The 15,954-nt window shown below is 45.4% G+C and overlaps 1 protein-coding gene across 3 annotated transcripts in view; it reads left to right on the top strand.

The window, feature by feature from the left end:
* The window catches only part of PIGU (phosphatidylinositol glycan anchor biosynthesis class U), a 118,717-nt gene that overhangs the window by 88,737 nt on the left and 14,026 nt on the right, over positions 1-15,954 (top strand). For all 3 annotated transcript variants that reach the window (XM_008074068.1, XM_021707008.1, XM_008074069.1), the window contains 3 exons: positions 3,080-3,234; positions 6,698-6,841; positions 10,754-10,878. In XM_008074068.1, coding sequence (XP_008072259.1) covers positions 3,080-3,234; positions 6,698-6,841; positions 10,754-10,878 — 424 coding nt within the window. The remainder of the gene's footprint in view (positions 1-3,079; positions 3,235-6,697; positions 6,842-10,753; positions 10,879-15,954) is intronic.

Here is a 15,954-nt window from a genome sequence, read left to right as displayed (position 1 = left end):
TATATATATATATATATATTAGCCAGGTGTGGTGGCGCATGCCTGTAGTTCCAGCTACTTGGAAGACTGAGGCGGAAGGATTACCTAAGCCCAGCAGGCTGAGGCTGCGGTGGCCGTGAGCGTGCCACTGCCTTCCAGTCTAGGCAGTAGAGTGAGACTCCAACTGAAAAAAAAAAAAAAGGAAAAGAAAATTACTGAGAGAATAGATTTTAAATGTTCTCACCACAAGTAAATGATAAGTATGTTAAAGTCAACAAAAAATTTTAGGTTGTCTTTTTATTTATTTATTTATTATTATTTTTTTTAATTTTTATTTTTTGAGTTGGAGTCTCTGTCATCCAGACTGGAGTGCAGTGGCTGCTCCCGGCCACCGCATCCTCGACCTGCTGGGCTCTGGCACTTCTTCCGCCTCAGCCTTCCAAGTAGCTGGAACTACAGCCACGTGCTACCACGCCCGGCTAATCTTTGATTTATTGTAGAGATGAGGTCTTGCCAAGTTGCCCAGGCGGGTCTCGAACCCCCGGGCTCAGGCAATCCACTCACCTCAGCCTCCCAAAGGCGTGGGATTATAGGCTGAGCCACCGAGCCTGGCTATCTTTTTATTAATAATGTCTATTAATTGCATTATAGTCAGTGATTGGAGTCTGTATCATACAGATTCCTTGAAGTTATATTGCTTTATGACCCAATTTAAATATATGATATTGTATAAATACTCCCCAAGTGCTTAAAATGAAAGTGAATTATTCAGCTATTAGGTATACTGTTCAGTATAAGTATGTTTTGTAAGATCTTATGGGATTAAATTTATTTTAATTTATTTAAATGTGCTATTCATTTTTCTTACTTGATTACTGATTTTTGTCTGCTTGATCTATCAGTTATACACTGATGGCAGATTTATCTATTTTTCTTTGTAGCTCAGTTTATTTTTGTCTTATATATTTTGAGACTATATTATTAGACACACACCAATTTAGAACTATTACATTCTTGTGATGAATTAAGCCTTTTATTATTATGGATCATTTTTTTCTCTGCAGTACCCTTTTACATAAAAGTCTATTTTTCCAGGCAAAGTGGGGACCAAAGGGAGGCCCGAACTTTGCCTGTATAATGACTACTTGTATAGCTAATCCTGTGTTGTACACTACATCTTTAAAATAAAATAATTTTTTTTAAAGTCTATTTTTTCTGGTCACAGTATAACCACAATAGTTTCTTTTGCTTAGTGTTTCCCTGGCATATCTTTTTCAATCCTTTGATTTTCAACGTTTCTATGTCTTGTGTTTTAAGGTATGTCTCCCGTAAATAGCATGTGGATATATAACTTGTTTTTTTGTAGTGTGGTCCATTTGAATTGATTGTGATATGCCTGGATTCATTTCTTTTTCTTATATACTGAATTTTTTTTGTACCTTATTTTCCTTTTTCTTAGAACATATTCTAATTATTTCTCTTCCCTCGGTATCTTTTTTTTTTTTTTTACTTGGAGTCTCATTCTGTCGCCTAGTCTGGAGTGCCATGGCACACTCATGGCCACTCTGAGGTCACCCTGCTGGGCTCCGGCAATCCTTCTGCCTCAGCCTTCCAAGTAGCCTGAAATACAGTCTACAGGCTACAGTGCGCTACTATGCCTGGCTAATTTTTGATTTATTGTAGAGACAAGGTCTCGCAAGGTTGCCCAGGCTGGTCTCAAACCTGCGGACTCAGGCAGTCCACTTGCCTTGGCCTCCCAAAGTGCTGGGATGACTGAAAGACCGAAGCTTGCTGGCCTTTTTTTTTTTTTTGAGGAAAACTTTTTTTTTTCCAAGTTGGAGTCTCACTCTGTTACCCAGGCTAGAATGCAGTGGCGCGCTCACTGCCACCACAGCCTTGACCTGGTGGGCTCAGACGATCCTTCCGCCTCAGCCTTCCAAGTAGCTGGAACTACAAGCACTTGCTACCACGCCAGCTTATTTTTTTGATTTATTGCAGAGACGAAGTCTCACCAAGTTGCTCAAGCTGGTCTCGAACCCCTGACCTCAGGCAAGTCCTTTCACCTCGGCCTCCCAAAATTCTGGGATTACAGGCTTGAGTCACTGCACCCAGCCTAGGAAAACATTTTTAATGGAGGAAACATACAGAAAATAGCATAACAACCATATGCCTGCTACCCAAAGTAAATAAATTTTAAGATTTTTGTCATATTGTTTCATATTTTCTTGTCATCTAATACAAAATATATATTTTTTAAAGAGACAAGCTCTCTGTCACCCAGATGGAGTGCAGTGGCAAGATCATAGCTCAATGTAACCTTGAACTCCTGGGCTCACGTGATCCTCCTGCCTTGGCGTCTCTAGTAGCTGAGAATACAGGCACATGCCACCATGCCTGGCTAATTAAAAAAGCAAAATTTTTGTAGAAACTGGGTCTCACTATGTTGCTTAGGCTGGTCTTGAATTCTTGGCCTCAAGTGATCCTTCTGCCTCAGAAAATATTATAAATGAAATTGAAGTTTCTTAGGTTCCAATTATATTTCTCTCTCACCTTCCCAGGAGATGAACACTGTCATGACTTTAGTATGTGTCCTTCTAATCTATATTTTAGAGAACTTTTACAGATATATGGATATGGATATACATCTATAAATAATACATAGTCTTGTTTGGTATAATCTCCAAGTATATAGATATTTTTATATTGTATGTATTGTTTGGCAATGTTCTATTATAACTAAGCTTGTATTTTTTAGATCTAGCCATGTTGATACATATAGATACAGAGTATTTATTTAATCTGCTAAATGGTTTACCATATGTCATTATACCATAATTTATTTGTTCCTCTGTTGAAAGAAATATTGGAAACAATGGTGCAGTGAATATCCCTCCATTTGTATCTTCTGCAACATGTCTCCAGGCTACATACCTAGAAATTATGTTACTAGGCCTGAAGTCCTTCTTATTTAATTAAAGACCAAAGCAACACTATAAATCTGTGCATCATGGCATAGTTTTGCTAGAGGGATCCTTAAGTTTAAGCTGATAACTGCTTTCTATTTAACATCCCTCCATATACCATGTGTCTTCTCTCCTAGCGGCAGTACATACCCGTGAAAATGAAGAGTAAAGCCTTTTGGATCTTCTCCTGGGAATATGCCATGATGTATGTGGGAAGCCTGGTGGTCATCGTTTGCCTCTCCTTTTTTCTTCTCAGCTCCTGGGACTTCATCCCCGCAGTCTATGGCTTTATGTAAGTAAGGACCTCACTAGAAATAATACATAGTCTTGAAAATTTTCTCACTAGAAAATTCTAGAAGCGGTGGGAAAAAGGAACCCTTGTATACTGTTGGTGGAAATGTAAGTTAGTATAGTCATTATGGAAAATTTTATGAAGGCTCCTCGAAAAAGTAAAAATGGAACTACCCCATGATCCAGTGATCCCACTTCTGTATATTTACTCAAAAGGTTTGAAATCAGTTTGGTTTTTTTTGTTTGTTTTCTTTTTGAGTTGGAGTCTCACTCTGTCCCCCAGACTGGAGTGCAGTGGCCACTCCGGCCACTGCAGCCTCGACCCGCTGGGCTCTGGCGATCCTTCCGCCTCAGCCTTCTGAGTAGCTGGAATTACAGGCACACGCTACCATGCCTGGCTGTTTTTTTGTTTTTTTTTTTGATTTATTGTAGAGATGAGGTCTTGCTGCCCAGGGGGGTCTCGAACCCGCGGGCTCAGGCAATCCACTCACCTCAGCCTCCCAAAGGCGCGGGAGCCACCGAGCCCGGCTGAAATCAGTTTGTTAAAGATTTATCTGCACTCCCATGTTCATTGTAGCATTATTCACAATAGCCAAGTTATGGAATCAACCTAAGTGTCCATCCACAGATGGATGGATAAAGAAAGTGCTGTATAAATACTATTCAGCCTTAGAAAGGAAATTCTGTTATTTATGACAATATGGATGGAGTTGGAGAACATTATGCTGAGTAGAATAAGCTAGGCCAGGTTCGGTGGCTCAGCCTGTAATCCCGAGCTTTGGGAGGCCAAGGTGAGTGAATTGCCTGAGCCCGCGGGTTCGAGACCCGCCTGGGCAACTTGGTGAGACCTCGTCTCTACAATAAATCAAAAAATTTAGTCGGGTGTGGTAGTGTGCACCTGTAGTTCCAGCTACTTGGAAGGTTGAGGTGAAGGATCACTGGAGTCCAGCAGATCGAGGCTGCGGTGGCTGGCAGCGGCCACTGCACTCCAGTCTGGGCGACAGAGTGAGACTCCAACTCAAAAAAACAAAAAAAACCTTTAAAGTGCATTAGAATCACCTGCAGGGCTTGTAAAACCTGAGATTACTAGGCTCACCACCAGAGGTTCTGATTAAGTAGGTCTGGGGCAGATGTAAGAAATTTACTTTTCTCTGATTTTCAGGTGATGCCAATGCTGCTAGTCCTGCTGGTTCAGGGAATATACTTTGAGACCCACTGCTCTAGAGCACACCTTTGATCTAGTGGGATTAAAAAACCCTCTCTGGGAACATCCAAGGCAACTGTCAGCCTCTGAGTAGAGGGTTTGGGTTCAATTCCAAACAGGAATAGATATATTTCCCTACTGTAAGAGGAGGCACAACAGTTTTAAAATAACGCCACCTAGCCGGGCGCAGCGGCTTATACCTGTAATCCCAGCACTTTGGGAGGTGGAGGAGAGAAGATTGCCTGAGCTCAGGGGTTCGAGACCAGCCTGAGCAACATGGCAAGACATTGTCTCTATAATAAATCATAAAATTAGCTGGGTGTGAGGGCAAATGCCTGTAGTTCCAGTTACTTGGAAGGCTGAGGCGGGAGGATTGCCTGAGACCAGCAGGTTGAGGTTGCAGTGGCCGTGAGCATGCCACTGCATTCCAGCCTGGGCGACAGAGTGAGACTCTGACTCAAAAAAATAAATAAAAACAATAATGCCACCTGCCCCATGTCAGACCTTTAGGGAAAATTTAAATGGGCTTGAGTATTGCAGTCTTGCCTGAGTGTATATTCATGAATTTGTGCAAACATTTCAAATGCCCTTTGGGTGCTAGGCTCTGTGTGGGTGCTGAAGGATTGGTTGCTGCCCAAGCTTTGAGGTGCTCACAGTGGATGACAGACACTTAAACCTATCTGGGAGGGAGGGATCTGTAGTGGAAGACTTTGCATTTGGGATTCTGGGCTGCTTATTTGTGTTAAATCCTGACTAAGCGTTATAATGACTTAGTAACTTTCAGCTCTTCATGGCTCACCATGGATAGGAGTTTGTCATGCCTGGTGAAGAGCTTTTCCTGCTTTCTGCTGGGCCACAGATTTTCTTTACCTCTTTGCATAGAAAAGGAAAAGTAGTGACAACAGGAGGCAAAGACTTGACCCAGATGGAAGAGTTGATCAGGAAAATCTGACCATGCACCACTGCCTGTCTCTTCCTCCCCACCATGCCCCATTTATTCTCCTTTTTAAATTGTGAATTGAGATAAAAAATATAATGTAAACTTTTATGAGAGCCAGAATTATGGCAAATCTTTGTCCGATTTGACCAGAAAAAATGTTTTCCAGTTAGACCCTAATTTCTCAAATGAGGTCTGGGACCCCGAGGATCTTTGCCAGACCCTATTGGCGGTTCCTGAAGCCCCTAGAAGTCTCATTGCTGTCTCAGGCACTCTCTTCTGGTTCCTGCTGTGAAGTGGGGAGCAGCAATGGGGAGGAAGGAGCAGGATCTTTCAGCTTGTTCCTCTAGATAGGTCTTTGGAATGCCCCAAATAGATACTGTTTGTTTAAAACTCATTCCTAGCCAGGCTTGGTGGCTCAGCCTGTAATCCCGCGCCTTTGGGAGGCTGAGGTGAGTGGATTGCCTGAGCCCGCGGGTTCGAGACCCGCCTGAGCAGGTGAGCCCTCATCTCTACAATAAAATCAAAAAATTAGCCGGGCGTGGTAGCGTGCGCCTGTAATTCTGGTTACTTGGAAGGCTGAGGCGGAAGGATCGCCGGAGCCCAGCAGGGCGAGGGTGCACTGCACTCCAGTCTGGGTGACAGAGTGAGACTCCAACTCAAAATAAAATAAAATAAAATAAAACTCATTCCTCTTTTTTTATGTACTGAATATCTCCTGATTTTAAACTGTTTTAGGCAATAAGAGAGGGGCTAGTCTCCTGATTTCTAGGATGGATTCCAGCCTTATTTCAGATTTGTTTGGCCTAACTAATATTTATTTATTTATTTATGTTTTGAGTTGGAGTCTCACTCTGTCGCCCAGACTGGAGTGCAGTGGCCGCTCCCGGCCACCGCATCCTCGACCTGCTGGGCTCAGGTGATTCTTCTGCCTCAGCCTTCCAAGTAACTGGAACTATAGGCACGCACCACCACACCTGGCTAGTTTTTTGATTTATGGTAGAAATGAGGTCTCACCAAGTTGCCCAGGCTGGTCTCGAACCCCTGAGCTCAGGCAGTCCTCTCACCTTGGCCTCCCAAAGTGCTGGGATTATAGGCATGGCTAATATTTATTATATGTTATCATTCTCTGTCTCTGCTCCTTGTTTTTGTTAATTATCTATATCCGGTATACCTGGAGAGCCCTTCCCATCCTGATCTCTGTAGGGAGGAAGTCATCCTCGGTTGCCCAGCAGTGAACAAAGTCTTCATGAGAAATCAAGGACAAAGCAGACAATTTATAACTGCTCTCTTTTTTCTCTCCCTTTGTTTTCTTAATTCCAGACTTTCTGTTCCAGATCTCACTCCAAACATTGGTCTTTTCTGGTACTTCTTTGCAGAGATGTTTGAGCACTTCAGCCTCTTCTTTGTGTGCGTGTTTCAGATCAACATCTTCTTCTACACCATCCCCTTAGCCATAAAGCTAAAGTAAGTCTTTGGATCTGCTGCTACTTTGTTTACAGAGCTATATGAGGACCCCTGCCCCCTGTAGCCTTGGAAGGGGGGCCCTTCAAACAGGGAGCACCTGCCGTCAGGTGTATAGCATCTTGCCCAAGGACTCCTGCCCTTAGTCGCCACAAGTGTCAGCCAGTAAAAGAGCATGTGTGCAGGCTGCAGTGAGGGTGCTTTGGAGCCCTGGTATTCCCCTGACCTCACTGTGAGGTGTTTGAGCCCTCATTGCTACTGAGGGCTCATTTTGGACAAGAACAGGTGTTGCAGTGAGAGAATGTCTTTGGAAAAAGTGAATCTGATTTTATGTTTTCCATAAGCAGCCCAGTGACAATTCATCCCAGGGGACTCAGGGAACTCAGGATAGGTTAGTTGGGAGCCTAGCCACCTGCAGCGCTGTTTAATCTTCTGATAAGTTTCCCTCAAAAGAGTTTGTCTGTGGAGTTCTCTTCTGTAATGAAGGAGCGCTAACGAGTGTTGAACCTCTTGAAGCATTCAGGCATCTTTCTAGGCTCTCTGAAATGTAATCCTATCTAAACCGTCAGCTCATAAAGAAAGACATTGTATTCTTTTTTTTTTTTTTTTGAGTTGGAGTCTCACTCTGTTGCCCAGACTGGAGTGCAGTGGCCACTCCCAGCTACCGCAGCCTCAACCTGCTGGGCTCCGGCGATCCTTCCGCCTCAGCCTTCCATGTAGCTGGAACTACAGGCATGTGCTACCACACCCGGCTAATTTTTTGATTTATTGTAGAGATGAGGTCTCACCAAGTTGCCCGCGGGCTTAGGCAATTCACTCACCTCAGCCTCCCAAGGCGCGGGATTACAGGCTGAACCACCGAGCATGGCTACGGCATTGTATACTTATCATTCCTTCCATTTTATAGTTAAGGAAATTGATGCTCAGAGAGGTGGAATTATTTTCCTAGAGTTGCACAGCTAGTAAGCAGTGGAGCTGGGAGGCAGACCCAGGTTTGTTTGGCTCCAGAATCTATGCTTATCCTCCTGTACCATGTCAAGCTCCCAAGAGAGACCACTTGTAATAGCCTCTGGAAATGGTTCTATTTCCCTAGCTTGAGAGAAGAGAAAACAGGTACAGATATTCCTGGATGGTCCAGGTAAACTGAAAGAGAGTTTGACTTCGATTTCAAGAGCTTGAGTTCTCTGCTTTAACCCTTCTGCCATTCTCTATGGCCCATGCACCAATGCACATGATTCCCATTCTGTAGAACCTCAGAGCTGATGCTTTCTTCTCAGAATGTAGCCTTGGCCTGGCATCTGACCGAAGACTGTTTTTTTTTTTTTTTTTTTTTGTCAGAGTCTCACTCTGTCACCCAGGCTGGAGTGCAGTAGTATGCTCATGGCCACCACAGCCTCACCCTGCTGGGCTCAGGTGATCCTTCCACCTCAGCCTTCCAAGTAGGAACTACAGGCACGTGCCACCACACTTTGCTAATTTTTTTTTTCAGATCAAATAATTTAAAACAACTGTGATTCATATGCTAAGAACTCTAATGGATAAAGTAGACAGTATGCAAGAACAGATGGGCAATGTAAACTGAAAGGTGGAAATCCTAGGAACGAATGAAAAAGAAGTACTAGACAGCAAAAGCAGTGTAATAAAAATGAAGAATGCCTTTGATGGGCTTATTAATAGACTACACATGATTGAGATAAAAATTTCAGAGTTTGAAGATATCTCAGTAGAAATCTCCATAAATATTAAATAGATATGGTGGAGCATGATTGTAATCCTAGCTACTCGGGGGCTGAGGCAGGAGAATCGCTTGAGCCCAGAATATTGAGGCTGCAGTAAGCTGTGATTGCACAACTACCCACCAGCCTCAGTGATATAGCAAGACCCTGTAGTCCCAGTAACTCAAGGGGCTGAGGCAGGAGGATAACCTGAGGTCAGGAGTTCTAGACCAGTCTGGGCAACACAATGAGATCTCATCTTAACTGCTGGAGACCAGCTCCAGCCGGGTTCAGGGTACCCCAAAGGTGGAGATGGCGTCGGCAATTGGTGGGAAGAGGAAAGAGAGAAAGAGAGAGAGAGAGAGAAAGAGACTGGACTCCAGTCTAGTGCAGAAGCGAAGTGTCGGCTAATTTTTAAATGTATTTTAGAGATGAGGGCTCACCAGTTTGCCCAGGCTGGGCTCGAACCCTGAGCTCAGGCAATCCTCTCTCCTCCAGCTCCCGTAGTGCTGGGATTAAAAGTGTGAGCCACTGCGGCTGACAGAAAATTCTTCAGCTGTTTGTGGTTCACCTTCACTGCCGTTGCTCTGATTGAGTAAACCCAGAGCACCTTTCCTTACTGTCTGTGCAGCCAGCTCCCTTGCAGAAGGCCACACATCACTCCTGGTAGGTAGTAACACTACTGTCATGCCTTCCCACCCCCCAAAGTCAAGGCCTCACAGTTGTAGGGACAAAAAATAAGAATCTACCTGCTCTCCCCAGTGTTCTGTCTTTTATCTGAAGCGCTATCTGAACTCTCCAGCCTCTGGTAGTTTGTGCTTCCAGTGCTAGCTTTGTGGGAACAGGGCCCTTCGGGCCTCTTCTTTCCCCATGCAGTGTTACAGTAGATTCGGTCTCTGTGTTTTTTGTTACTACATTTTCACTGGCCTTTTCATAGAAATTTGTAATCGTTGCCAACTACCTAAAAAACCGGAAGCCAGTGATTTGAATTGTCTTTAGGAAGATGTTCACACAGAGCTAACTGGATGCTTCCTAGAGGCTACAGGGCTGTGTCTTTGCCAAGCTGTTTTAGAGGCATTGGCTATGTAGTAGTACCGGGGTGTTCGGATGTGTATATGTTTATCTTCACATCTCAGATTTACACGTGTTGAGTCCCTGACCTTTTGACATGCAAGACAAGAATGCCATTAACCTCTGAAGGAAACTTTCATGAACTGGGCATTCAGGTACTGTGTGGAAGCAGGCCACGTGCGTGTGGTTCAGGTATAATTGTGAAGGGTGTAGATCCAGCCTCTTCTGTCAGCTCTAGGAGGGGCACCGAGGTTGAGCTCTGTTCCCTGCCTACCCCCCCACGCGTCTTCCCCAGAGCTGTGAAGCAGTTAAGCACTCAGGAGAACAGTGCTGATGGTGGTTAGAAGCTCTGGAGGCAACGTTACCCTGTACTAACTGAGTCAAATCACTTCACTTCTCTGAACCTTAGTTTCCTCATCTGTGAAGTATGGGTGACAGAATTGCCCAGCTTGAGGGGTGGTTGAGGTGTGGTAAGGATCGCGAGGTGATCTTAGAAGAGGACCTTGCACAGAACTTAGCACAAGGTGAGGGTAGAGGAGGTGGTAGCCACTGCTGTCACTTACTATGAGTTCAAAGTGTTATTAGTCTAAGTTAACAAGAAATCCATTCCCAGCCCATAATAGGTGAAATGATGTGTTCAATTCTCAGCTCTCTTTCTGGAAAGGAGTTCATCATTCTCATGGTCTAAAAACTCCACTGACCACTTTGCCAGAGAAGCATCAGCAAGGAGATACTTACTGCCCTGCATCCAGCCGTCAGAGGAGCCTCTGGCAAGGGAGGCTGCCTAATCACCCTGACACGCAGTCATTTAAGCCTAGTCATAAAGAACGCTGACTTCATTTGTTTTCTTCCTCCTGGCTCCTGGGGGAAGGCCGAGAGCTGTTAGAGGCAGAGGGGGGCTGTTGATGGAAAATGTCTCTGTGGGCTGTTTCTCCAGTGTTTGTTGGGGCCTCCTCTCCACTCTGGGTATTTCTGAGTCCCTGTAGTTTTCTGCTCTGCTACTGGGGCCTGGCCCAGCCTGAAATCCCCTGGGGAGTATTTCTGGTTCCAAGGATGGGGTCGGGCCTCTCTAGGGTGGACCTGATTCCTGACTGATTTCTCTCTGTCTGTCTCCCCTGCCTGGCTCCAGGGAGCACCCTATCTTCTTCATGTTCATCCAGATTGCTATCATCGCCATCTTTAAGTCCTACCCGACGGTGGGTGATGTGGCTCTCTACATGGCCTTCTTCCCTGTGTGGAACCATCTCTACAGATGTGAGTACTCCTGCCTCTACCTGTTGGTGCCATATATGTGTCAGCCTGGCCCTGTATGAGACAGTGGGGGAGGGGGGCAGAATTGATGGACATTTACTGAGAATCTGCTTTGCTGGCAGCACTAGGAGAGGAGCAGAGGCATGAGGCACCTTATCTGATTGTAGGTTCTACAGGCTGGTGGTGATAAAAATAACTGCTGTTTATTGAGCACTTACTGTGTGCCAGACCACTGTGACTCTAAGACTGTTTTATGTATTAATTAGCATTTTTATTTTTATACCAGCCTTTGAGGTAAGTATCCCCATTTTGCGGATGAGAAAACTGAGGTGCAGAAAGGTAGAGTCATTTGTTCAAGGTCACGTGACTGATAAGTGGAAGGGCTGAGACTGGAATGCAGATCTGTGAACTCCTACCCAGTGCTGTCCATCAGAGCTTTCTGTGATGGTGGACATGCCCTGTATCTGTGCAATCCAATAGAATAGCAGTCATGTACCTGAGAACCTGAATTTGTAATTTTAAATTTAAATCCAATAAGCCACATGTGCTGGGTGCGGTGGCTCACATCTGTAATCCCAGCATTTTGGGAGGGAGAGATAAGAGGATTGCCCAAGTCCAGGGTTTGAGACTAGCCTGGGCAACTTGGTGAGACTTTGTCTCTACAATAAATTGAGAAAATTGTTTGGGCATGGTGGTGGTGCCTGCGGTTGGCTGTGAGCATGCCACTGCACTCCAGTCTGAGTGACAGAGTGAGACTCCTACTCAAAAAAAAAGGGAGCCAGGCTCGGTGACTCAGCCTGTAGTCCTGCACCTTGGGAGGCTGAGGTGAGTGGATTGCCTGAGGCCACGGGTTTGAGACCCGCATGGGCAACTTGGTGAGACCTCATCTCTACAATAAATAAAAAAATTAGCTGGGTGTGGTAGCGCGTGCCTGTAGTTCCAGCTACTTGGAAGGCTGAGGCGGAAGGACCGCCGGAGCCCAGCAGGTCGAGGCTGCGGTGCCGGGAGCGACCACTGCACTCCAGTCTGGGCGACAGAGTGAGACTCCAACTCAAAAAAAAAAAAAAAAAAAAAGGAAGTCACATATAGTTGGGCCACTATATTGGGCAGCAGGACTCTAGACCTTGGATTTTGAATCATTTCCCACTGCTGCCCCCCAAAATTCCTAGAAAACAAACAGGCAACACTAGGCTTCCTGCCCACTGTGACGACCCCTCTAAACTTTAACCCTCTCCTCAGAGATGGTTTAGTGGTGACCTGTCTTTGCTGCCTAGACCCTCAGTGTTTTTCTGGTTGGTATCTTAGCCCTCTGTGACGGGTTCTTGTCAGTATTTGGGGACTCCTTCAGGGTAGACATCACAATTCATTTACCTCCCTGTCCCCAGCACCCAGGATTGAACCTGACACACAGAAAAGCTCACACATGTTTGTGGAGTGAGTTTTTAAGCCTCCCTAATAAGGAGACAGTGTCAGTGGTCCAACACCACTTGCTCCTAAAATGAGGTGTGGAAGGGGGCTGTTGAACTTTCCTTGCCTGCTGTGGGTGTGCAGCAAGGTGTCAAGAATGAACTCGGAGTGCAGGCTTCAGAGGAAGTGAGTCTTTGTTGTTCTTGTTTTGGAGTTGTCTGGGTGTCAACCAGGAAGTGAAACTGACCAGCTGCTGGCAAGAAACCTACCTGCACAAGTGGGCAAACAGCTGAGTGGGTGGCCAAGCCAGAGCTGCTTTTGCAAGTGGTGGCCTTGGGGGATGTGACCTGTCTGACCTGATTGGGAGGAGGAAGCAGTGTCTTCGGCCCTGGCATCCTTACTGCACAGATAAGAGTCACCCAGTCCAGCTCAGAGTCAGCCTGGGGAGTGGCCTGTGACAAATCATGAGGCCACCAAAACATGTGGTCATGACTTAATTAGTGACAGGTGGATCTTATGGATGTAGAATGTTCTTTTTGTGATTGTCTCTCCCACACCAGGTGCTTTCCTTCCCTCAGTGATTGTCCTTTGTCCTATGTTGCTGAGCAGTTTGGAAACAGACCCCCTTGAGCCTGTGTCCTGGCTTTCCCGTTATTAGCCACATGTTCTCAGGAACATCAGTTCACCTTTCTGAGCCTCGATTCTTTAATCTGTCAAATGAGGAGAATATCTTTCATGGGTATTTTAAGTTTGAGAAAGAATATACATAAATAGTAGTTATTATTGTCAGTAATAATTTTACAGAGGAGTCCCCTACATAGTTCCATGACCAAAAATTCAGGTTTGGTAACCAGAGTCATTGGAATAAACGTATTTTTCAAGACTTGAAGTAAGTCATATTATGTCCTCTAGGGCGATGAGGCTTGAAGAAGAAGGGTAGGGTCTCTAGAAACCTGGATGATCTTATAGATGCTATTGCTGGCTGGTTCAGTGTGGCTGAATTCACAGGCTCAGCTTGGCCGAAGCCCCTGCAGAGATCAGTGGCTGCCACCCCTCTATTCCCCACCCATGCTGCAGGGAACACTCAAACTTGGGAACCCATTTGGGGCTTGACAACGGTGCGTCATTACACTCAGCCAGGAGCATCTTTCAGCCCTAGTTCTTGGGACCTTTGAGTGGAAACTTTGAGAAGTCTTTAAGCCGAAGGTGAACATATTTAATGTGGGTAGGAATTCAGTTTAAATTCATTAGTTGTCAGTGCTAACATGCCTGCGCCCACATTCACCTTTCTGTTTTCTTGTACTGATTAGTGGGAAGGAGAAAAGGAATGTGGCCCTTCCCTGAGTGTAGGCCCCAGACACTGGACTCTGGAACTTGGGTCAGGATGAGTCATATAGACAAACAATTGTGGTGTTAGGGAACAGCCTGCTGGCAGATCCTAGTCCACTTGTATGATCCCAGCAGAAAGAGCTAGTTACCAAAGGGCTGGATTTGTGTATCTGTTTTGTTTTTATTAACTATTGTATAGAGATGAAAGAATATTGATTTTAAAATATGTTTAAATTGTAAAGAATCATGGCAATAAATTCCCATGTGCCTTGGACTTAGTTTAAGAAAAGGAACATCACCATGACTTTTGAAGTCCCTAAATCCCTTCTATGACCATCCTTGTGGCACTGCATTTTTCTTTTTTTTTTTAGTTGGAGTCTCACTCTGTCGCCCAGACTGGAGTGCAGTGGCCACTCCCGGCCACCGCAGCCTCGACCTGCTGGGCTCTGGGGATCCTTCCGCCTTAGCCTTCCAAGTAGCCGGAATTACAGGCATGCGCTACCACGCCCGGCTGATTTTTTGATTTATTGTAGAGATGAGGTCTCGCTGTCCAGGCGGGTCTCGAACCCTTGGGCTCAGGCAATCCACTCACCTCAGCCTCCCAAAGGCGTGGGATTATAGGCTGAGCCACCGAGCCCGGCTTTGCATTTTTCAAGTGAAATTTTATTTCATACATTTTATTTATGCCTGAGGCTTAGAGAGGGAAAGTGACTTGCCTGGAGTTCCTGTTCATCAGTAGTGGCACCAGAGATTAGATAAGCCATCCAGTGAATGTGGTGAGGAACTTGACTCCATTTGGCCTAGCAAGTCTGATGAAGGGTGAACCCTTTCATCTTGTTAGGCCATGGTCATTTCTGATGCCTCCTGGTGCCTGGAACACACCGTCCTGTACCCCAGGTCCCCAGCTCCGTCTGCTCTGGCATATAGCTTTAATCCTCTGGCCCGCCAGCCTGCAAGAGTAAGTAGCAGCTCCCCATTCCTGCAAAGGTCATCACAGGCCTGAAGCCAACTGGATGCTACTGACGGTCCTCCAGGCACATGGGTATGTGTCTTTGCAAATCTCCATGATAGCTCAGAAGCTGCGAGTGAGCCTCTCTTGTCTCTTTGTACTCAGACTTCTTGTCACCCCTCTGAAATCTCCAACTCTGGCTGGGACACAAAACAGGAACTACCTGCCTCTTAGGCCACAAGGATTTTATTTTAGGAATTGTCTATTCTTTTCAGCAAAATAATGTCTAGGGGATCAGAAAGAACCACCGAGAAATACAAATAATGATATTAGAGCAGAGGATTGGTAAATAGATTTGTTCTCCTTTCTTGAGGTTGGAACATTATTTAATAATAATTATTATAATCAGTGCAAACATCTTAGACTCCTTGTGCCTGGAAGTAGAGAAAGAAGCAGAAGTTTTTCTGGGAGGCCTCAGGAGGCCTGAGTCAAGGCGTTGGCCTTACAACTTTGAAAACCCCAGAATTGCAGAAATTTCAGATTAGAAAAGAAGCTTTTACAAGCCCTCTAAGCCAGTGTACAAATTGTGAGATTTTGGTGGTCTTTCTTTCTTTTAAAATTGTGGGGTACAATTCAGATTTAGGTGTATAAATATTCATTGTGCTGGTATGATTTTTCTTTTTCAAGTAACTTACCCATGGCAGGTCTTTCTGCCATGAATCTTCTTTTTTCCTTCACTTCTTCTTGCTAATAAACTGTTTTAAAAACTTTTTTTTTTTTTTTTGAGTTGGAGTCTCACTCTGTCACCCAGACTGGAGTTCAGTGGCCGCTCCTGGCCACCACAGCCTCGACCTGCTGGGCTCTGGCGATCTTTCCGCCTCAGCCTTCCAAGTAGCTGGAACTACAGGCACGTGCTACCACGCCCGGCTAATTTTTGATTTATTGTAGAGATGAGGTCTCGCCAAGTTGCCCAGGTGGGTCTTGAACCCGCGGGCTCAGGCAATCCACTCACCCCAGCCTCCCAAAGCACGGGATTACAGGCTGAGCCACTGAGCCCGGCTAAATTGTGCAATTTCATAGACCATTAATTTTTTTTTTTTTTTGAGTTGGAATCTCACTCTGTCGCCTAGGCTGGAGGGCAGTGGCCGCTGCCGGCCACCGCAGCCTCGACCTGCTGGGCTCTGGTGATCCTTCCGCCTCAGCCTTCCAAGTAGCCAGAATTACAGGCATGCACTACCACGCCCATCTAATTTTTCTATTTATTGTAGAGATGAGGTCTCGCCAAGCTGCCCAGCAGGGTCTCGAACCCATGGGCTCAGACAATCCACTCACCTCAGCCTCCCAAAGCATGGGATTACAGGCTGAGCCACTGAGCCCGGATTATTTTGGAACAT

This window comes from Carlito syrichta, unplaced genomic scaffold (assembly GCF_000164805.1).
Source record: "Carlito syrichta isolate Samal-C Ts95f unplaced genomic scaffold, Tarsius_syrichta-2.0.1 Scaffold316293, whole genome shotgun sequence".
Taxonomy (NCBI): Eukaryota; Metazoa; Chordata; class Mammalia; order Primates; family Tarsiidae; genus Carlito; species Carlito syrichta.
Note: the sequence above shows the minus strand (reverse complement) of the source record. Positions and strands in the feature narration are given on the sequence as shown.